Source organism: Barbus barbus (assembly GCF_936440315.1).
Source record: "Barbus barbus genome assembly, chromosome: 50".
Lineage (NCBI taxonomy): Eukaryota > Metazoa > Chordata > Actinopteri > Cypriniformes > Cyprinidae > Barbus > Barbus barbus.
In genome coordinates this window covers 10,099,471-10,122,893 of record NC_136728.1, presented here as the reverse complement: position 1 = coordinate 10,122,893, position 23,423 = coordinate 10,099,471, and the positions used below count along the sequence as shown (strand labels likewise).

At 35.6% G+C, this 23,423-nt stretch overlaps 1 protein-coding gene across 3 annotated transcripts; it reads left to right on the top strand.

Annotated features, from left to right (window-relative positions):
* Positions 1-1,575: 1,575 nt before the first annotated feature.
* LOC306868129 (neuroplastin-like) lies at positions 1,576-22,901 on the top strand. Of its 3 annotated transcripts, XM_079414166.1 has the most exons (9): positions 1,576-1,876; positions 7,156-7,503; positions 9,241-9,415; positions 10,219-10,313; positions 14,401-14,534; positions 15,254-15,527; positions 20,745-20,766; positions 20,942-21,017; positions 21,956-22,901. In XM_079414166.1, exons 1-8 carry the CDS (start codon positions 1,804-1,806, stop codon positions 21,000-21,002), a joined length of 1,182 nt encoding a protein of 393 aa, XP_079270292.1. In that variant the 5' UTR covers positions 1,576-1,803; the 3' UTR covers positions 21,003-21,017; positions 21,956-22,901. The 3 variants fall into 3 exon arrangements, with proteins under 3 accessions (XP_079270292.1, XP_079270293.1, XP_079270294.1); XM_079414167.1 differs by lacking the exon at positions 7,156-7,503 and having other exon boundaries at positions 1,662-1,876; XM_079414168.1 differs by lacking the exons at positions 1,576-1,876; positions 7,156-7,503 and adding an exon at positions 4,881-4,957.
* The last annotated feature ends 522 nt before the right edge of the window (positions 22,902-23,423 follow it).

The following is a 23,423-nucleotide window of genomic DNA, read 5'->3' as shown; positions in this document are numbered from 1 at the left end:
CCAGAGGCATCATCAGACATCACCAGCCCCATCAATCTCACTGAACTTCTATTTTGTTCTTTTTATTGTTCATTGACCAATATCCTCTAGATATGATATTTTTTATCACACACAGTACAGTAAGCACTACTGCAGTTAAAGAGTTTAAATAAATTCATTTTGACAGTCCCTAAAATACACAAATCTGTGATTATCTCTGTATACATAAACATCACATTTTGCCAGTTTATATATGGATGCATGAAAACTGTTTCCTAAAACTGACACATTCCATTCAGGCGATGGTAAATACGTGTTGGAAACATCTTCTGTTAGAAATGCCAATATATACCAAGAAAGTTTCAACTTCCGCATTCTGTATCCTAGGGCTGAATCTGTCTGGTACATTCTTCTCTTTTTCATTTCTCATCTGTCCCACACCAGATGAAATTTGCATGTAAGTAGAAAGACATGTTGTGTTCCAGAGAAATGCAGACTAAGGAAACTGCAATGTTGCAAATAATGTGTCAAGTATATGCTTTAATGCAGTCTATATAGTTACCATCTTTTTCTATAACATTACTGTCCAGTAGATGGCAGTAGACTGTCATCCTGAGAACTACAGATTAAAGTGTTTGTTTTGGCAGGGAATGGCATTGTTGGCACATTATGGCAGTGATAGACTGGCGTTTAATGTGTTGGTTAAATGAATGAATGAATGAATTGTTTGTGCCAGGTTCCCTAGAGAAGTATACAGGAATAATTAAATGAATGTTTTCCTAAAAGATGGTGATGAAACTCAGTTTAGAGCAATATCACATCAGTATTGGTTTTTGAACATCTTAAAACTTAATTTAGCATGCAAAAATTTCATCTCGGGCATCAAATGCGCCACCCTATTTTATGGTGTCATGAGCACTGCTGTCTTTAAAATAGTTAATTAGGCTATGACATTCATCTCACATTCACAAACTACTCAATATTGTTTAGTAAATTCAGTTCCACTGTATTCAAACCTAAAAATACAACTACTACAGTTCATTGTTTAAATGTAAGTAACCAAACATAAAATAGGCTATATTACATTAAAAAAAAATACTTGTACATTTTCTGCAAAATATTGTTGAAATTACATTTTTAATGCGTAATATGGACATGTGTAAGATGCCATTCCCAGTCTCTTGTTTTCTGATACATTTTTAATATTCAAATAATATTTAGACTACATTATGTGGCATGTTTTCTGGGTAGGCCAATTCTGAACTTTAATTAATCATGTATCCTTCCATTTCATTCCACTTTTTACAATTAAAGATAGCCTAATACCTCAGATAGGTTGGTATAACTAACTATTTAGGATACATTATGTGATTTAATAAGATATAGGCCTACAGTCAGAAACTAATATATGCAGTCACGCTGTGTTTTGGTAGCATAAATTCAACACATTTCTTACTAATTGAGTAAATTCAGCATTAAAATTAAAATAGCCTAATGAACAATAAACTAAAGTCCACGAAGCCCCTAAAGACCTCCATATAAAGGAATATGATAATCACCTGAGGACTATAAGCAGGAGGACAGGTCTGCTATCGCGGGGATTTAAGAGGACAGCGCCACCGTCTTCACGAGCCTCGTTTTAAACCGGATGCAAGTGTAGCTGCTCGCTATTGCTAGGCGACGGGCTTTTTGCGTGACCCTCTTCTAGCTCCAGCGGGGTCGCGTCGTCATTGTAGCAGCTCCCTCTCAATCACATCCTCCTCGACAGCCCTCTTCTCCTCCGCATCCCTCCACACATATCCAGGTAGCCGGACGACCTAGAAAATGTCTTACGCGGGGAGTGCGCTGGTGATATTATTCGGAGTCCTGATGCTGCATTCGGGCTTCGCTCAGAACGGTAAGGACTTTAAAAATGTGTTGCGTTTAAAGAACCATTATGAAGGCTTTCTTGGTTGCGGCATGTGCAGGTAATTCGCCTCGACCGCACTGGATCAACTCTCACCGATCCTCAGCATTGCTTTCGGAAATAGCTACTCAGAACTCAGACGTCGGGGCTGTGAAGGGTGACATTTAAGTGTATTTAGGTAAATGTGTCCTTGTAGGTTTAAAAGTCAAAACGCATTGCAATTCCGCTTTAAAAGAGCAGTTTATTTCTTAAAAGCGGCTCGCCATTTATGCTCACAAATACGTTACATTTTAATATTTAGTGACTTGTTCCACTGGGAGCGTCTATTTGTGGCTCTTTTATAGAAGATTCCCTTTTTGGAGAATCATTTGGATGTGTTTCGGTGGGTCATCTGCTGCTTGATCCGTTCTGAATGCGTAATTAATTGTGTGTTTTGGCACTTGTGCTTGATTTGCATGCGGATAGTGAGTCAGGAATTCTCCCGTTTGTTCCTCCGACGCAGAGCGATCCGTTTGCGCACATCTTCAGATAGAGGCAGGTACCCGCTTTGAGCGCCGGTCCTCTGCAGCGCCGTAAATAGCAGCAGTCAGTTCTGCTGCATGTTTCTATTTATAGAGCCGATGCAGCAGCGGTATGCATGGCGTTAATGTCCTCCCCGTGCGCGCGGACCCGTTAAAGTCATGAACGCGCTCAGTTAATGAGCGGTAACACATGAGCTTGGCCGTGACCGGTTATGAATTACTGCCGTTTGACTAATGCGTTCGTTATTATCACCTCTAACAGAGTAAATCTGATGGATTATCACAGGACCTGTAGGAAAAATTAGTTAATTAAACTGAAAAAGTAGCTTATATAAATTGTAGTTTGTGTTAAACACCTGATTCAAGGTGACCCATTGATTGGATTTGGTGTTTCTCAACTGGTTTTGCGCCAGGACTCACGTTTTTGTGATCCATCACATTATAAAAATATTTCTGTAATAAAATAGGCCCAAAAATAAGCAAGCACACCTGTATTTAAAGAAATAGTTCACCAAAAAGGCCATTCAAGGTCTAGATCCTCTGCAGCGAATGGGTGCCGTCAGAATGAGAGTTTTAAAGAAATAGTTCACCCAAAAATGAAAATTCTTTCATTAATTACTCACCCTCATGTCGTTCCAAACCCGTAAGAGCTTTGTTCATCTTCGGAACACAAATTAAGATATTTTTGATCAAATCTGAAAGCTTTCTGACTCTCCATAGACAGCAAGGGTTCCACAATCAAGGCACAGAAACGTAGTATACGGACATCATTAAAATAATCCATGTGACATCAGGGGTTCAACCGGTACCCTTGCTGTCTATGGAGGATCAGAGAGCTCTCGGATTTCATCAAAAATGTCTTAATTTGTGTTCTGAAGATGATCGAAAGTTTTAGGGATTTCGAACGACATGAGGGTGAGTAATTAATGACACAATTTTCATTTTGGGTGAACTATCCCTTTAAAAGCAACGAAAGCAAAGTGTTCAAGTTAAAAACATATTAATTTGTTAACATTTGATTTGTTTATTACAAACGCCCAGTTTTTTGCTTCATAAGACATTAATTGATGGACTACTAGAGTCTTGAGGATTACTTGTGGATTATAGAGTATTGCAGCTGTGACAGTAAACCCCAGAAGACTACTTCGCCATGGTTCCCTTGAGATTTTCGTATGGATTTTTATAATGGGGTTTGAGTGAAATTAAGTCTGTGGTAAACATAACTTAATGATGTGTGAATGTTTTGCATCTCATAAATTGAAAAACCCGTTTTGACATCATGACTGCAGCAGTCTATTGTGATGTTTTTATCTTTTTGGACTCTCATTCTGAAAGCACCCATTCACTGGGATCAATTAGTGAGCATGTGATATAGTGCTAAATTTCTTTAAACCTTTTCAGATGAAAAAACTAATTCATCTACTTCTTGGATGACCAAAGAGTTAAGTTTTCAGCAAAATTTCATTTTTGCGTGAACTATTCCTTTAACATAGTCTGGATAATATTTTCTTTCACCTTATGTAATTTTTGCCTGATTTGACTAGCTTCTAACAAGGGACATAATATATTTGTGCCTGTATTGTTTGGAAGCATGGCCTTGGATGTCAACAACTAAAGATATGGGTTGTTTTTTAACTTTAGAAGTAGATAAGCCTATCCTATGAATGAGTATATTGTTAGTTGTTATTTATAATTTGCATTTATCATTGTTGCTGTCAGAGACCTTCTCAGAATAGATCTGGGATCCATTTTTGGGTCACAACCCACTGTTTTGCCCATCACTTGTTTGTGAGGGGCCATAAGCTCACATGAAGATCAAACGCAACACTTTTCCTTTCATCTCATTCGCATGCTTTTTATCTCTTGCGTACAAATGCATGAGCACACAGGCAGACACATTTGATCAAATGGATCATTTTGGCATAGCTGTGTTTGGTTACAAGCATAAGAGCACAACAGCGCTTGCTGCCTTTTGGCTAACAAGGTTTTTGCTTCTATCTTTAGCAAGCGACTATATGCAATAGCATACACGCCCTGTCCACATATAACAGTAACTACATGTCCATTAGTTCCTCAAGCTTCGAATGCACTTAGATTGAAAGAGACGCCTTGAAGAAGGGACGCACTGTATATTGGTATCATAAAGTTTATCAATATTTGAAATATCTTTGCTGTCATCTGATGCTCACTTAAAGTAAAAGTAGGAACATTTTATACTAAGCATAATTTAATATTAACATATAAGTAATATAGTAAAATAATATTGAAAAATAATAACACTGTTAAATACAATTATACTTTAATGTCAACATTTAAACTTTAAACAACATTTTTTTCATTGTTCCTTTTTCACCTGAATGCATCAGTTTAAGTAAATGAAATCAATTGTGATATGCATTGACTTTAAAGAATCTGCTGGAAGCTTGTTAGTTTTGAAGGTCAGGCACTATGTTAGTTTCCTTTCATGCACACAGGGATGTGGAACAGGAGCTCCTCATTTAGTTACACCTCCTAATTACTGCAAGCCGCTTTTGCAATCAACGGGTCAAAAGTAAACATGCTTTTATTATTGTTTTTATGAATGCAGCATTTGATAAGTTGTATCACCCATTGAGTAGAAAGTCGGTTTGGATGAAATCATATCTGATCCTGATTTATTATCATTATGCCCTTATATGATTGTTTTTTTATCACATTCATTGTCAGAATAACCAGCAGTAGGCTACTGTGTGTATGTTCTGATTAACATGATAATACAGTGCAATCATTAAAAATCCTCTCTGCATATTTATGTAACATAACCTCAAAGGAAACAGTTTGTATTACATTTTTTTATTTGTGCTACTGATATTTTTTCTGTTCTTCCTACTAGCACAAACCCCCATTTCAAATCTGACTGACTGATCCCATAATACATCCTTTAAACTAAATAAATGATTAGCGTAGTCACATTTGTTTTGTATTTAGAGAACATCCACTATGGTTTCGAACACCACTTAAAATGGCTGTCCCCTCAAATAGTGCACTATTTGAGGGTATAGGGGGCGATTTCGGATACAGCCTCTACTTAAACCATGGACTTCCTCTTCCTCTCTGCCGAGCAGTGTCCTGCATATGCTGTTCACCCTTCTGTGTTTTGATCTCACTTGTGTCTTGCCCGTGCCATTTCTATTTACCAGTGTTTGATCCTGCCTGTGTATTGTCCTGTGTTTTCTGTTAACCTTTCTGTGTGTATGTCTAGCTCTGAGTCTGGTCCTGCATATAACACTCTCCAAGTGTTAGCTGCCTCACCGAACCATTCCGTGTTTTGTGAGTCTAAGTTTAGTTTGTTTTGTTTATAGTCTCGTTTCCTGTTTTCTGCCCGTGTTTCCTGGATTAACCCTTTGCCTTGCCCCTTTGCACTCTGTTTGTACCCCTCTTGCATTATTGCTCGTGTACCTGGATTATCTCTCTGCCTTGCCCCTTTGGACTCTGTTTGTATAATTAAAAGTTTGCACATGGATCTGCACGTCTCATTTCTTGTTCACAATGTTACAATATGACTGTTGACACTTAGCAGGGCTTCATATCTGTGAATGCAATCAGCTTGCACAGTGGTTAATGAGGGGGCGGCAGACATGCATGCAGTGTGGTGGGCAGCCCTTCCTCTTCTTAAAGGCCTACCTGCTCAACTGCTGTAGTATGCTTCTTTGGAAACTGCCTGTCTATCAGCACACCCACACATGAGTGAGAGATTGCTCTGAGGTGCTCAGATTCACATTCATTATTTTACTATTTTTTTATTTACATATAGACATATTCAGCAAGGATATATTTAACTATTCAAACCTGATGTTTTAAATAAATGCTGTTCTTTTGAACTTTCTGGTTATCAAAGAATCTTGAAAAAAAAAAAATTTGTAAATTAAAAATGTTAAGCAGCACAGCTCTTTTCAACAGTAATGTTAATAATAATGTTATTAGAATGATTTCTGAAGGATTATGTGACACGGAAGACTGGAATAATGATGCTGAAAATTCAGCTTTGCATCACTGGAATAAATTACATTTAAAAAAATAAAAAATAAAGTAGAAAACTTGTATTCAAAATTGTAATATATTTCACAATACTGTTTTTACCATATTTTTTGATATTTCACATTTTTAAACAGTACTGTGCCGATTTATATTTTAATATTTTTATTTTTAGACAAAATGTTTTAATTGTTAGCCATAAATTAAAATTATTTATTGGCTTTTCAGAGTTGGACAGAAGTTTAAAATCAGTCCTTCAAGATGGAAAAGTCATGATAAAAGCATAGGTCATGTCAGAGTTTTTTACATTACTGCGGTTAGGATGATGCCCCTGACCTCATTTTATTTAGGTCTACTATAAATATGCATGATCTTCTTTTTTCACATGGTAAAGAACACCTAAATTAAGAGTGATGCATATGCATCTAATATCACAAACAAAATGTAATTATCAGTAGGCTACTCAATCAAACATAATAAAAACAAAATCAGAAATAAAATGTATCAGTGTATTAAATGTAAACGCATGTAATATAGGCTAAAAGAAAACTTTTTCATTTTCTCATTCATCAATTGTGCAATTATTAATTTCTTGTTTCATTTTTGGTTTGTGATTTGAGTTTAATCTTTTGTTTTCTTTTTTCCACCCACTGCCCTCTCACCGTCCTTTTTTTTCCACCCATGTCTTTATTTGTCATGTTTCCCTGTCTTCCCGCCTCTGTGCCGCCACCTCAGCGGGGTTTGTGAAGTCGCCCCTCTCTGAGACTAAGCTGACAGGCGACACGTTTGAGCTGTACTGTGACGTTGTGGGGAAGCCCACACCTGAGATCCAGTGGTGGTACGCGGAGGTGAACAGAGCTGACAGCTTCTTCCAGTTGTGGGATGGAGCGCGTAGGCAACGCGTGTTCATCAACACGGCGTACGGCGTCAATGGTGTGAGCGTGTTAGCCATCACTCGCGTCACCATCGAGGATTCTGGGATTTATGAGTGCAGGGCCAGTAACGACCCACGGCGTAACGATTTGCGCCAGAATCCGTCCACTACCTGGATACGCGCCCAGGCAACAGTTACCGTGTTGCAGAGTGAGTTAAACTGTCCCCGCTAGTGGTGTAGCCAAAATAAACCATCTGACCCCTTGATTTTACCTCCATTTAGTGTTGTGTCGTGGCCAGCGTTTGCTGTAGTGGATCTTCCCTTTTCCTCCTCCTTTTGTTTTAGCTTATAACTGGAGTATAAAATGGTCAGAGCACCATCCTATTAGATTACTCTTGCCCTTGTAGCTGCTACATATACAGGCAATGACCTATTTTTGTAGCCCTTATTGAGTGGAAAATGTCCTTGTCCTCCTTATTGAGATATTTCAGGGTTTGGCCATGACAGTTTTACACTTTCTATTCTGACAAATCCATGGATCTGGTAAGGTCAGCCGATATATGTTTTTCAGTATTCGTTGGCAATTCCAGTGAAATTCCAGAAGTGTGAGATCACTATGCTGCCTTATAGAATTCAGTATAAATTATATAATCATAATATAACAATGTTTTATTATGTGAAATGATGAACTGAAGCAGGGATACTATCACTAAAATAAAAATAAAAAAACATGTTAGTTACCTGGAATAAAATAAACGTTAATTTAAATCAAATCAAATAAAATACAAAAAATAATTATTTTAGCTACTGTAGTTTCCAAAGCAACATTTCTTTCATTTTCCTTTAGTTTAACTTTAAATACTTGAATAAATAAGCTAAATTAACTAAAACTAATAAATAAAAAAAGAATAAAAACTAATGTAAATGACAAATATGCACAACAATATGACTAAAACGTCACCTAAAATTAAAGAGAAACCAAAATATGAAAATAAAACATTCAAAACATTAACAAAAACTGTAATGGTGTATCTGTGAGACTATAATAATAATGGACTTAGTATTTGGTTTGTGCTTGCAGAATCTTACATGTTTATTATACATTTTATATCATAATGTTTCTTTATTTTAAAATGTAAAAAAATCTAAATCCTAAAAGACTCCAAAAGACCTTTTGTGGTCTCAGGATTTTGGACCCCATTGGATATAGCATATGAAATTTTTACACACAAACACACACGTTTGTTTTTGTGATAAGTGGGGACATCCCATAGGCGTAATGGTTTTTATACTGTACAATCTGTATGTGCTATTGCCCTACACCCTACACCTAAACTTAGCCCTCACAGGAGATGCATTTCTACATTCCCCAAAAAAACCTCACTCTGTACGATTTATAAGCGTTTTGTGGGGACATGGGTCAATGCCCTGAAAAGTCACCTTCACCTTGTAATACCTATGTCATACCTGTGTCATTATACAAATTTATATAATTTGTCCTCATTTGTCACAAAAACGCGCACACACACACATACATACACACACACACACACATGTGTGTGTGTGTGTGTGCATGTTTATGTGGTTTATGAGGACACAAATTTGTATAATGACATGGGTATGACAGAGGTATTACAATATGAAGGTGGTTTATGAGGACACTGCCTATGTCCCCGTAATTCAAAAGGCTTAAAAAACATATGGTGTTTTTTTGAAAATCTAAAAATGCACAAAGTCTCCTGTGAGGGCTAAGTTTAGGTGTAGGATTGATGTAGGGCAATAGCACACACAGTTTGTTCAGTATAAAAGCCATTACGCCTATGGAGAGTCCCCATAAACCACAAAAACCAACGTGTGTGTGTGTGTGTGTGTTTGTGTTCCCTGTCACCTTCAGTCAGTGTGATGTAGTATTTCTCTGGCCTTGACCAATGCATCTGTGTTTCCAGAACCATCAATTGAGTCAACAGATCACATGATTCTACCCATGGGTTACCACAGCCCACCGATCACGCTTCAGTGCAACCTTACAGCTTCCCAAAGTAAACACCATGAGAGCTTCTGGATGAAGAACGGGGAGGAGATCCCTGACACAAAGGGCAATGACAAAAACACAGAATACAAGTAGGTGCTGTTATGTGTGTGTGTGTGTGTGTGTGTGTGTGCGCATATTATAATTTTCCCTCATTCATTTCAATGTCATAATTTATTTTACTTGTTTACTTAATTTTTTTGTATTACTGTAAACATATTTTTCATATGACCAGACTTCCACATCATGCACTTGATATTTTAAACCACTTTTGTTCATAGTGTATAGAAATTAATTGACATATTAATCAGTTAGCAAAATGTGTAGTTTCATCCCTACTAGTAACAGTTGTGTATATTAGCTATAAATAGACTGTATGTTTATATATTTATAATATACATACTTATGTGCATATATACTGACAGTTTGTAACTCAACAGACAGCATATATTTATTTAATAATAGATTAATTAATTACTAATGACTATTGTAAATTGTATTGCAAAAACATTGACCTTAATATCATTCTATGCTACTATCAGATCAAAATATGCCAATATAGGCTTCTTATCATTTGCATCACCTGAGGCCTTTGTTTTGTAAATGTATTGTCTCAGTGACTCTCAGGCTCTGGCTGAGTGTTTGTTGATGATGCTCTGCTTCGCATTGCTCTAAATCCTCTCTCTGTCTCTACCAACACGTGTTGCTAATCTCTCTGCCTGACTCCTAATCTAATCAGACCAGGCACACTAGTGCTGCTAACATTTAACCTGCATTAGATTTCTCTTTACCTGTGGGTGTGTTATTCTGAATCGGTTTATATTATGCCAAGGTACTTCAAAGAATAGCTGTTACCTTCACTTTATAAGTGTAATGTGTTTTATTTATTATACAGACTTAATAAACCAAGGCCAGAGGATTCGGGCGAGTATATGTGTGTGTACACGTTCGATTCGGCCCCCCCAGCAAATGCCACTATTGAGGTAAAAGGTAAGATGCCCTCAAAATACCCACGTTTCTCAAAATGTAATCTAAAAATGTATAGGAATTGAATGTTCACTGGAGTCTGATTTTCAGTTGGTTTGGATGAGTGTTGACATTTTGAACCTGTCTATGGGGTCAGCTTGTCTTTCCATCTCTTCCACATCACACATGCTGAGTCAGAGCGGAGCTTGGACGCTCACAAAGGCCATGACAGCATGAATGTGAGCTTGGTTAGTTGAGTGGGAAAGACATCCAGGTTTTGTTCACCAGGCAGTAAAGGATGAATGTGAATAAATTGTTTGCAATATTAATAATTAGTTAATTATATAAAATTAATTATATATATAATTATATAAAAGTATAGTTCAGTCATGAAACTCTGCATTAATGGGTATTAATGTAACTGATGATATTCACAGCGTTAAATGACTTGGCACAAGCTGATTGGTTCATGTTGCATATGAAGCCAATGAGATTGCTGCTTTACATTTAAATGGCTGGTTAGAATCCTCTTGAGCAGTTCGCAGTGTGCTTTTAGAGTTCCTCTGAAACCCTCCACCTTCCCCAGCTCCACCTGTATAGATCTAAAGGGGTATATATATCTTAAATACTCACAGCACCATATCGCCATATGCTTTGGCAGTAGCAAGTACCAGTATTCCCTTGCAGCAGCAGCAATAATCTACAACTACTGCAATAACCAACAGCAGCAGCAATTCAGCAGCATCAACATAGAAGATCTATTCCGCCACGACCAAATACATTAACATTGTGATAACCATTACATGCTAAAATCTTCAGAGAGTTGTCATGATTGATTAGCAATATTTGAATAATCATCATCATATCAATAATCAATAATTAGTAATTAAATCTCAATAATTGGATAAAAATAAAAACAACAACAATACAGTATTTTCAGTAAAAAGTTTTTATCAAACATTTGACATGTATTTCTGAATCCTGAATAATATACAGTATGTAAATCTGATTATACAATTATAGGTCTGAATATATTTGCAAATCTAAATATATAGTTATACCTCTGAAAATATAAATGTAAATCATGAATATTCAAATTTGTGGATGCATGTGTGTTTATTTATACATAATAAATATACACAGTACATACACACATATATTATGTAAACAAAAACTTATTTTGGATGTGATTAATTGACAGCACTAATATATATATATATATATTATATATTTATATATATAATATATATACGTAAATGTGAATATATAGTTCTTAGTTTGAATCTATAAATGTAAATCATGAATATATAAATTTAAAACAGAGTATATATGTGACCCTGAACCACAAATCCAGTCTTAAGTATCACAGGTATATTTGTAGCAAAAGCCAACAATACATTGTTTGGGTCAAAATTATAAATTTTTCTTTTATGCCAAAAATCATTTGGATATTAAGTCCAAACTTAATTTGGACAATTTCAAAGGCAATTTTCTTCATATTTAGAATTTTTTGCACCCTCAGATTCTTGATTTTCAAATAGTTGTATCTCAGCCAAATATTGTTCTGCACTCTAAAAAAAATAGTGCTTTATAGTACTAAAAGTGATTCTTGCCTCGTAATCATAGGGGAACCACTTTTGGTGCTATAAAGCACCATATCTTTAAAGGTGCTATACAGCACCTTTGTCAAATGGTGCTATGTAGAACCATAAGAGGTGCCATATTGCGTTGTATTTCTTCAACAAAAATGGTGCTAAACAGCACCAACAGTGGTTCTTTGGCTCGTAAAGAACATTTAAAGGGGCTTAACAGGTTCTTTGTACAGCAGTGGTGCTATATAGCACCTTAATCACCCCCAAGAACCACTGAAGAACCATACAGGAGCTTAACAGGTTCTGTATATATACAGAAGTGCTATATAGCCCATCAGTCATGCTGAAGAACCACTGAATCACCCAGATTTGGTGCTATACAGCACCAAAAGTGGTTCTGCTATGATTACAAGCCAAAGAACCACATTTAGTGCTATATAGCACCTTTTTTTTAGAGTGTATCCTAACAAACCATTCATCAATGGCAAGCTTATTTATTTAGCTCTTGATGCTTATGACTGGTTTTGTGGTCCAGGGTCACATATGTGTGTGTGTGTGTGTAATATTCCATTTAAAATGTTTACACACGTGATCATGAAACAACAATACAGTAGTATTAGTACCTTTTTTAAAGAATATTTTTTATTTTATTTTACGGTTTTAATAATAAAAAATTATAGGTCTAATTATAGGTCTCAGTATATTATCTATATCCATTTTTGTTTTGTTTGTACTGACAATTAATGGGTGTATAGTAAAATGTCAGTCAGCCCAGATCTCTTTGTGATCATGTGTTTAATAATGGCCTTTAAAGCTCCCAGGCTGTTTGGTTTGTGTGTTAGAGATCATCAGCTGGTAAAGTGCCATGCGGTTTAAGCGTGTCCTGGTCACCTCTTTCTGGTTATCCTGCAGTCGGCTCACAAGCACCAGATGGTGGCCTGCATGTCTGAGGGGGTGGGGATGTAAATCTGTCTCTTTTTCTCTCGCTTTTCCTATCTCTTAACTGAGGTATTTGATGTCATTTAGACTGAATTACCCTTTAAAAAGTCTCCTGTCGTGATTCATTATTTGACTCTTGAATCACAAAATGCGGAGATGATTTACATGTGGATGTTGTGGGGGTATTTGGCATATTATGAATTATATGCCTTCTTTTGATGTTAATGCTTCAGTATACTCTGTTGGTTTCACTGACTAAGCCTTAGAGATTTGACTGTGAATCATCTCATTATGGCCCCATATATTCAGTGTATATATTTTACAGAGTATACATATATTTCTTTGAGATATTACCATATTAGATTTAATATGCCAGTGACAACAGCAAGTATATACTTATATTATCAAGGTTAATGTTTTTACTCACCAAGGCTACATTTATTTGTTTAAAAACAGTATTATTGTGAAATATTTTCCATTTCTGTTTTAAATGAGATAAAGAAATGATTCTAATATTATTATTATCATATTGTTATCAATGTTGAAAACAGCTGAGCTGCTTAATATTTCTGTAAAAAGTGATTTTAGGATAATTTGATGAATAGACAGTTCAAAATGAACAGTATTTATTTAAAATAGACCTTTTTTAACATTATAAATGTCTTTACTATCTCTTTTTATTCAATTAGTGGGTCCTTGCTGGATAAGTATTATGACCCCATGCTTTTAAAATATTGTCTCAATATCAACTAATATTTTATTTAATTATAAAAGAGTCTTATTTAGAGATGCATAATATATCAACACTTCATCAGTAATTTGTCAAATGATACTGAATAGATAGTGGTCAATATTGGATATTTAATTGTTACTATTTCAGTTGTTCTGTTCTCCGTATTTATCCATTTTGCTTTTGTCTAACACTCACAAGTTAATCTTTAAAATGATAATTAAATAAAAAATTAATAATGTGAAATATCAAAAATGACTGATTTTTATTTGTGCACTTTATTTACAAAAATATAGTATTGATTTTTTTTGTCTACCATTTATTGTTTATCAGCCATCCCTAGGCTTATTAGTATGCTTTTTGATCTGTTTAAATAACATTAAATTACCTGAGATGTTGAACCAGCTCTTCACGCTCATTTCACCTGTTTCAGAAAAGTCGCAGCTTTGAATCCTGCGTAATTCATAGGATAAATTTGAACTTGAATGCACTGTAAATCTCTTTGGGAAAAAAGGTCAACCAAATAAATGGATGTGAAGGAGAAAACGTCATTGTTTTCACTGCTCTTAGCATTTTCATCCAAATCGGCTTGTGTGGCAGCACATCAAATCATATGGACTTAAGTTCTTGGTTTATTCCCATGCGCTGGGGCAATCATGGTATATTTTCTTAATATTTCCTGATCCGCCACTAGTTTTAAGCTATATTTACCACACAAACATGACATTTCAAATGACACATGAAAAACCGTCCATGTAGTGATTGAAGATCAGGGTGCTTAATAAGGTTTACGCAATGAAATCTGTTCTGATATCGAAGGTCTCACTGTCCTTCTGCTCTCCTCTCATAGCTACACCAGACATCACGGGGCACAAGCGCAGCGAGAATAAGAATGAGGGTGAAAAAGCTGTCCTCTACTGCAAATCCATGGGTTATCCTTATCCCTCGTGGAGCTGGCACAAACTTGATAACGGCGCCAGTATGGTATGGTCATTTTGACACATGAGTGAATCTTGAATCTTCTGTTTGGTCCTTTTAAAGGGACAGTTCGACCCAAAAATGAAAATTCATCTATTTAGCCTCAAGTTGTTTTAACCCTATAAAGTATATTAAGTAAAAGTTCTAAAATCCTTTTTTTAATGAAGTTTTTGAACCTTTAGATAAAATGTTTTTAAAAGTAGTTTTTTTTAAGTATCATATTTGATACATCAGGCTTTTATGGCTCATATAGTATGATATAGTGAGTGCTCAAACTTGAAAAAATAAGAAAAAAATATGCAATTTTGGTGCTGATATTTATATGGCCAAAAGGTGTAATCAATGAGATTTTAACAGTATAACAGACTAAAATATCCTATAAATATCAGATGTTAATTTGTATCTCCCAATAATACCTCACATTTTAACATGATTTTTCTAAAAAATATATGTATGGATAATCAAGTAAACCTAAGTTACTTAAGTCCAGTAAGTGTTCATCGTGAAATATTAATAACATATAAAATTGATTACATTTTTACACAAAAAGGTCTTTAACTATCCCTTGTAGTTTCTGTTACTTGAGCTACATTCAAGCATTTATCATTTAATAAAAAGTAAATATTTTTTAAATGAGAAATACTATTTAAGCACATAATCAGTGTTTTTTCTTTCACCTCTCCTTGTCTGTCACGGGTTTTCCTTCCACTCCATTAATCACCCAGGATATTGACAACTCCTCTGGCCGCTTCTTCATCAGCAGCAAGGATGGCTACACCGAGCTGTCCATCATCAGCCTAGACATCACCTCCGACCCTGGAGAGTACGAGTGCAACGCCACCAACAGCATCGGCTCCAACTCCATGCCATCAGTTCTGCGCGTCAGGAGCCGCCTGGCCCCCCTGTGGCCCCTGCTGGGGGTCCTCGCCGAGATCATCATCCTGGTGCTGATCATCGTCATCTATGAGAAGCGCAAGAAGCCTGATGATGTTCCAGACGGTGAGTTTAAAAGGGTGGGTTACAGTTTCAATATAGACTATTGATGTTAGGCTGATATTTATTTTACAAACGTAGAGAAGAGATTGGTATTGGAGAATTTTTTTTTTTTTATGTAAATAGCATTATGGGGACTCCTTGCCAGTCCAAGAAACACGACTGTCCTAAGCACAGTTTGCCTAATATAATGCCAATAAATACACCCACAGTGGCCAAAAAATGGTCAAAATGTAATTTTATTACATAAAGTGTGGGTCTTAACTGTCCAAATAATTTGGGCAGTTAAGATACATTCGTAATGCAACAAAATATTAAGACAAAGTATTTGAAAATGTAAGAAAATAGAAATAGATCTAATCCAGTGACATGCACACATTTTGAAGAGTGATTTAAGTGTCTAAAAGTGTCCAAATAGATATTGGGGCCACTGTATACAGTCAAACCAAAAATGATTCAGACACCAGATATAATTTTTGATATTTTTTTACTAGTGGGTGCAGGACACTACTTCATAAATGTGAGGATAGCAAAATAAAGTGAGAAGTGTATTATTTTATTATACCCAAAAATTATTTTCTTTTTGTTTTGCTTAAGTGTTTTTCTTTAATTGCTAATGCAACCTTTTTACACCACAGACTGAACAAAATTAAGCATTGCTTGGTAATTGGTTGACATTATCTGACCTTATCAAGAGGAATTTGTTCTGACACAGTTTAACTGACTTCTTGTCATATTTTATATCCATTTTCTAAACTATAGTGAATAAACTCTAGCTAATATAATGGGAGAAACGTTGAAGGTGTCTGAATAAATTTTGGTTTGACTGTATATACAATACAATATATATAACATGATGAAACAATACATAATATTCTAAAAATTGAAAATGAGTGTTATTTATTTAGAGGGCCATCAAAAGTATCTTCAACTCATTTTCTTACTACAGGAATTTCACTTTAAATTGATATAGACTAAGAAACATTGCATTTCTGTATTATTTGCATTTAAAAAAGGATGCCACTGAAAATAAATACTTTTATTCAGCAAAGATGCATTAACTTGATGAAAAGTGACAGATAGTGTTACAAAATAATTATCTTTGAAATAAATAGTATATTAATCAAATAGCCTAATCCTGAACAAAATATTGAAAAAATATAAAGCAGCACAATTGTTTTCCACAGTGATAATAATAATAATAATAATAATAAATGTTTCTTAAGCACCAAATCATAGAGTAATGGCTGCTGAAAATGTAGCTTTGTTGTCACTGGAATAAATTACTTTTTTAAATATATTCACAATAAAATATTTCACAGTATTGCAGTTTTTATTGTATTTTTTGATTAAACACTGTCTTGGTGAGCATAAGTGACTCTATAAAAACATTTCAAACATCCTAACAATCCCCAACTTTTGAACAGTAGTGCGTGTAATATTATATTAGGCCTAAGATAATTGTCCTATACATCTTATACAGCACTTACTTGTCTCCCACTGCGTCACCAGTGTTGGGCAGTAACTAATTACTAGTAATTTAGTTACTGTAATAATATTACTTTTTGCGGTAACTAGTAGTGTAACTAATTACTCATAAGATTTCAGTAATAATAGTACAGTTACTATCCATAAAACAGCTTAGTTACTTATGATGCCTCAACCCCGCTGATTTAAAATCTAACAATCAAATAATTCCTAGATTTATTTCATAATTTTCACGACTCGCACATGCATGTGATGTCCCCAGTGCCGCAGGCAAGCTTGGAATATAGAAAAGCTTACATTCAGCAGATAGAAATATTGCATTATATTGATTTTGTCAGGAAAAAAAGATGATCTGAACACTGTTGTGTAAGTTGTGGCTTTACTTTACTCTGGCATTACATCCCACCCACATCCCTCTGATCAACATGTACATTATATTACTATAATTAAAAATCTTTTTGGAAAATTAAACAGTTTTTTATAAACTTATGTGATTTGATAAAATACATAACGAAATATAATCGTATATACAGGTCCTTTTCAAAAAATTAGCATATTGTGATAAAGTTCATTATTTTCTGTAATGTACTGATAAACATTAGACTTTCATATATTTTAGATTCATTACAACACAACTGAAGTAGTTCAAGCCTTTTATTGTTTTAATATTGATGATTTTGGCATACAGCTCATGAAAACCCAAAATTCCTATCTCAAAAAATTAGCATATTTCATCCGACCAATAAAAGAAAAGTGTTTTTAATACAAAAAAAAAAAAAAAAAAAAGTCAACCTTCAAATAATTATGTTCAGTTATGCACTCAATACTTGGTCGGGAATCCTTTTGCAGAAATGACTGCTTCAATGCGGCGTGGCATGGAGGCAATCAGCCTGTGGCACTGCTGAGGTGTTATGGAGGCCCAGGATGCTTCGATAGCGGCCTTAAGCTCATCCAGAGTGTTGGGTCTTGCGTCTCTCAACTTTCTCTTCACAATATCCCACAGATTCTCTATGGGGTTCAGGTCAGGAGAGTTGGCAGGCCAATTGAGCACAGTAATACCATGGTCAGTAAACCATTTACCAGTGGTTTTGGCACTGTGAGCAGGTACCAGGTCGTGCTGAAAAATGAAATCATCTCCATAAAGCTTTTCAGCAGATGGAAGCATGAAGTGCTCCAAAATCTCCTGATAGCTAGCTGCATTGACCCTGCCCTTGATAAAACACAGTGGACCAACACCAGCATCACTGACTGTGGGTACTTGACACTGGACTTCAGGCATTTTGGCATTTCCCTCTCCCCAGTCTTCCTCCAGACTCTGGCACCTTGATTTCCGAATGACATGCAAAATTTGCTTTCATCCGAAAAGTATCTTCTCTGTAGCCCAGGTCAGGCGCTTCTGCCGCTGTTCCTGTAGCCCATTTCCTGCACACGCCTGTACACGGTGGCTCTGGATGTTTCTACTGCAGACTCAGTCCACTGCTTCCGCAGGTCCCCCAAGGTCTGGAATCGGTCCTTCTCCACAATCTTCCTCAGGGTCCGGTCACCTCTTCTCGTTGTGCTGCGTTTTCTGCCACACTTTTTCCTTCCCACAGACTTCCCACTGAGGTGCCTTGATACAGCACTCTGGGAACAGCCTATTCGTTCAGAAATTTCTTTCTGTGTCTTACCCTCTTGCTTGAGGGTGTCAATGATGGCCTTCTGGGCAGCAGTCAGGTCGGCAGTCTTACCCATGATTGCGGTTTTGAGTAATGAACCAGGCTGGGAGTTTTTAAAAGCCTCAGGAATCTTTTGCAGGTGTTTAGAGTTAATTAGTTGATTCAGATGATTAGGTTAATAGCTCGTTTAGAGAACCTTTTCATGATATGCTAATTTTTTGAGATAGGAATTTTGGGTTTTCATGAGCTGTATGCCAAAATCATCAATATTAAAACAATAAAAGGCTTGAACTACTTCAGTTGTGTTGTAATGAATCTAAAATATATGAAAGTCTAATGTTTATCAGTACATTACAGAAAATAATGAACTTTATCACAATATGCTAATTTTTTGAGAAGGACCTGTATATGGGTAACAGAAAAATTACTTCAAGCTACACATGAGAGTTAATGAGATTAATGCTGGCACCATCAATCACTATTGAGTGTTTGTAATAACATCTGACTGCTATCCAATGTGGATTTTGGTCCCAAAGAAATATGTTATTAGTAACATTCTAGAAGAATTTTATGTGAAAGATACATGGTTACAACTTCTGTGGGGTGTGAAGAAAAAGTAATGGAACTAGTAGTGTAACTAGTCATGAGTAATATATTACATTATTTGAGTAAGTAGCCCAACACTGTGCTTGACTCGTTTATTGGAAAACCATACACTCTGTTATCTGATCCTGACCTGGTCTCTTACTTAATAATTCAGTCTGAGGCCATCCAGACCAAACACACACACACACACACATTGCTCTTTTCCTGTAGGGCACCTGCATTAGGTCATCTGGACTCTAAATCTGATATTCCAGAGAAATGTGACTCTGCGGTGTATGGGTAGGTAGTAGGCAGTGAATTATCGATGTGTGTGGAGGTGTAGTCCCACGCCACTTACAGCTCACCCACAATGCATTGCGAGGGAAAACGAGACCCTGTCAGTCCTGGACAATGTATTCCTGCATGCCAGTAAATTCACTTTAGCCCTCACTATATATAAAACCAACTCTTTATGTTTAAAGACTATTTAAAGCATGTTGCCTGCCACCTAGTGGTTTACCTCGGTATTGATTTCATCGACATAAATATAAACGACGAATTTATGCGTTTTGTGTGATTAAAATGTGTTCAGTATTGTACATTGTTCGTGGATGTGTGCAGAAGTATATGTAAAAATACAATGTTGGGGGTATAAATTCAGGTTCAGCTTCGTTTGGTTAATCTACACATTTAGGCGTTTATAGTTAGCCTTGTGAATCACTGCACCATTATTTTACCATTAAATTACACTCTTAGTGGTTAATATCAGTAAGCCATTAAGAATTAACAACGTTAACACGTTTCTTTCTCTCTGAATGGCACAACCTAAAACACTGTGGTAAGTGAAAGACCTGCATGCAGCTTGATTGAACCTAACAGTATTGCCCATATTCACTGTTCTCTGTACTTTAGTGTGTATATAAGACTTGTGTGATTTAGGCTGAATGGGATTTTATTTTGCCTTAATTATTGGAATGCTGTCTGTTTTGTTGCTGTTTAACCTTCAAATGACCTTCATTTCTGTACATCTTCTTCACTGGAGTCTGTTCAGATGCAGTAATGTTGGCATGGGCATGATGAGATTTTACCTTTGATTTATTTTCTCCTTTCAGTTTGTAAAAAGGCTGAAAATGTGTGTACATGTATTTGTATAGCTATATATAAATCATGTGATATTTAACATAGGACGCATATATATGTAGTTTTTCACTCCGTGGGCTGGATGTTTGTATTTCTTCTCTGTTCTTGTTCTGTTATAAACTGCAAGCCTTTTAATTACTCACACCAAAGCTGATGGAGCAAAGTCTTTGTTCTGTGTTATTCTACTGCTCGACAATGTCTTAAATATTGAAAGACAATACACCATTGAGTTGTTTTTAGCTACTTATTGCGATCAGTTTACGGCATTCATTCAGTAATGTGAATATTGTGCCAGCTGGAACCATTACAGACTCTGACTAAAATTGTTGTTGTTTTGCTTCCCATTCTGCCTAAGATGACGAACCAGCTGGGCCAATGTAAGTATCAGATTTACATTTAAATAAGACTTAATATGATGGATGTGTAATTTATACAGAATGTATGGAGTATAAAGACACAATGAATGAAGGAAATGTAATTATATACAGGCGAAGGTTTGTATTTTGGATTGTGACACTCACACTGACTCATTTTTATGATCTCACCTTCAAGGAAAACTAATTCCACCAACAACCACAAAGATAAAAACCTACGTCAGAGAAATACAAATTGATTTCATCATCACAAGGTGAGTATTCGGTTAGACTGAGAATATTCATATCAGTTGAACACACAACAAGAAACAGTGCTTATAGTAGCACAGAAAATTAGACACTAAGCCACACTTAAAACTGTATAAATTACTAGAAAGTGTGTAAATGTTTTAGAACAGAATATCATCTTTTGTTTTATCATTTCATTGCAGACTTATGCATTTGAGGTGTCAAAAACCTATATATATGATAATGAACTACTGACTGTACCTTGTTTCATTACATGGCTGCGCACCAAATACATGATTTCCTAATCTTTATAATATCTTAAAGCTTCCGCTTGGAAAAAAACAGTCCATTACAATATACAAAACATGCTCAGCAACAACACGAACACTTAAACAACATTACAGTAATACTAAAAATTCTCAGGTCATTTCACTACAATTAATAACTTAGCATTTGCGTTCATTTCCAACTAGAGAGAACCATTTACAATGATTGGAGACACATGAAATTAGCACCGGTTCTTACAAGTTTCATACAGAATGTGTTTTTGCATTCCACTGAGCTGCTTTTCCATGTTCTCTATGTAAACATGCTGACGGACACTCACGTCTCATGCACACAGCGTTCAAAAAATGCTTCGTTCAAGATAAAATGGGTTTAACTTTTAAAAAATGCATCTCAAGACTGCCCTGTGTCTCACATTTTTTAACGGCAAAAACAAGTTCTTTGTGAACCTGGCCAATAAGCTGACTTATACACAAAATTGCCATGGATGGTGCTGAATATTAGGACATATCTGTTTGCAGAATGCCGCAGTTGACCCAGTCAGAAAGCCGTGTAATGATTTTCTTAGATCTAGATGCTCATTTGTATAAACTAGCACATTTCTCAATCAGTTACCCTTCTGAAACTGCAAAAGTCACATTATTAACCCACTTTTGTCACTGCTGTTTGCTGTTTACAGATTAAGACATTCACATCATGAACGTTACTCATGAACGGTTCAGCGCATTGGTAATCAAATCAAAGGTGGAGGAGTTAAATGGAAGACGGGAAGAAATGAGCACCCGAGGCATGCCTTATAAATTTGGTGTGAGGAGGACGAGCGAACAGAACGGAACCTGATTCTAAACATTTTTTTGCATGATTGTGTTGCTTTTTCTTTAGAATCTCTTTTATTCAAGTCCATTTTTTCCATGTCAGGCAAAAGTACAAAAATAATAATTGCATGCAAGATAATTACTGTTTGATACAGGCTTTTTTTGTTGTTTGTTTTTTTGTGTATTTATGAATGACTTCTGTTCAAGCAAGCCTTTAACTTATCGCAAATATGCCACCATGATTCTGGTATGACAGTTTTTGTACAGATTATCATATTACTGTATACATTTGGTAAGGTGGCATATGATTCTATCAATCAATTAAGGGCTTTGCCATGTTTAATTTGTACATGTATTGTACATTGATGTATGAAATCACTTGAAATATCTATAGTTACCTGAATGTTCTTCATACTGATGCACTTATCTCTTCAAATATTCTTGCAAACCAGTGACTTCATTTTATACTTATGTACCTTATCTGTCTCTAAGTCTACATGGCTGATTGCTTTTTATGTATGCATAGTATACAGCATGGCTTTTATTCTATGCAATATCTATACATACAGTAGAACAACCCTTTTCTTAATGTAAGCTTTTGGTTGTGTATAATTAAGCTTTAATATTATATGTTAGCAAAGTGCACTGTTCAAACCATGAAAAACAATCCACATGGTTTAAAACATCACTGCATGAGCTCCTTACACATATAAAGGGTCTATTAATTCAGAATGTGAAGAGAAATTAATATTATATCAATTGACTAAGGCATATACATGTCATTTTTAACAATTAAAATATCCAAAGTCAAATGCGTTGTCCTTTTTTATAACATGAGGCATTGTTTATTTAAAAAAAAAATGCTAAATATTTACTCAGCTTCAGGTCACCCAAGATGTAGATGAGTTTTTTTCTTTATCGGAAAAGATCTGTAGAAATTTAGCATTTACCTGCTCACCAATGGATCCTCTGCAGTGAATGGGTGCCGTCAGAATGAGAGCCCAAACAGCTGATAAAAACATCACAATAATCCACAATACTCCAATCCATCAATTAATATCTTGTGAAGTGAAAAACTGCGTGTTTGAAACAAATTCATCGTTAAGATGTTTATAACTTCAAACTTAAAAAAGAGTCCTCTATCCATAATATTGCTTTTTCCGGTGAAAAAGATGTTTCATCTGAATCAGGAGAGAAATATGCACAGATCAAGTACCGTTTGCAAGCAACAACGGTCCAAAACAGTTCTAAACAAATAATGTCAGTGGACAACAGGGGATGAATTTTTTCACTGGAGGAAGTGTTATTATGGGTTGCGGACTAAGTGTTGGT

Coding starts and splice junctions, on each gene's coding strand:
- LOC306868129 (XM_079414166.1), top strand. CDS start 1,804: ATGTCTTACGCGGGGAGTGCGCTGGTGATATTATTCGGAGTCCTGATG. Junction 10,314..14,400: donor TGCCACTATTGAGGTAAAAG/GTAAGATGCCCT, acceptor CTCCTCTCATAG/CTACACCAGACATCACGGGG. Junction 14,535..15,253: donor TTGATAACGGCGCCAGTATG/GTATGGTCATTT, acceptor TTAATCACCCAG/GATATTGACAACTCCTCTGG.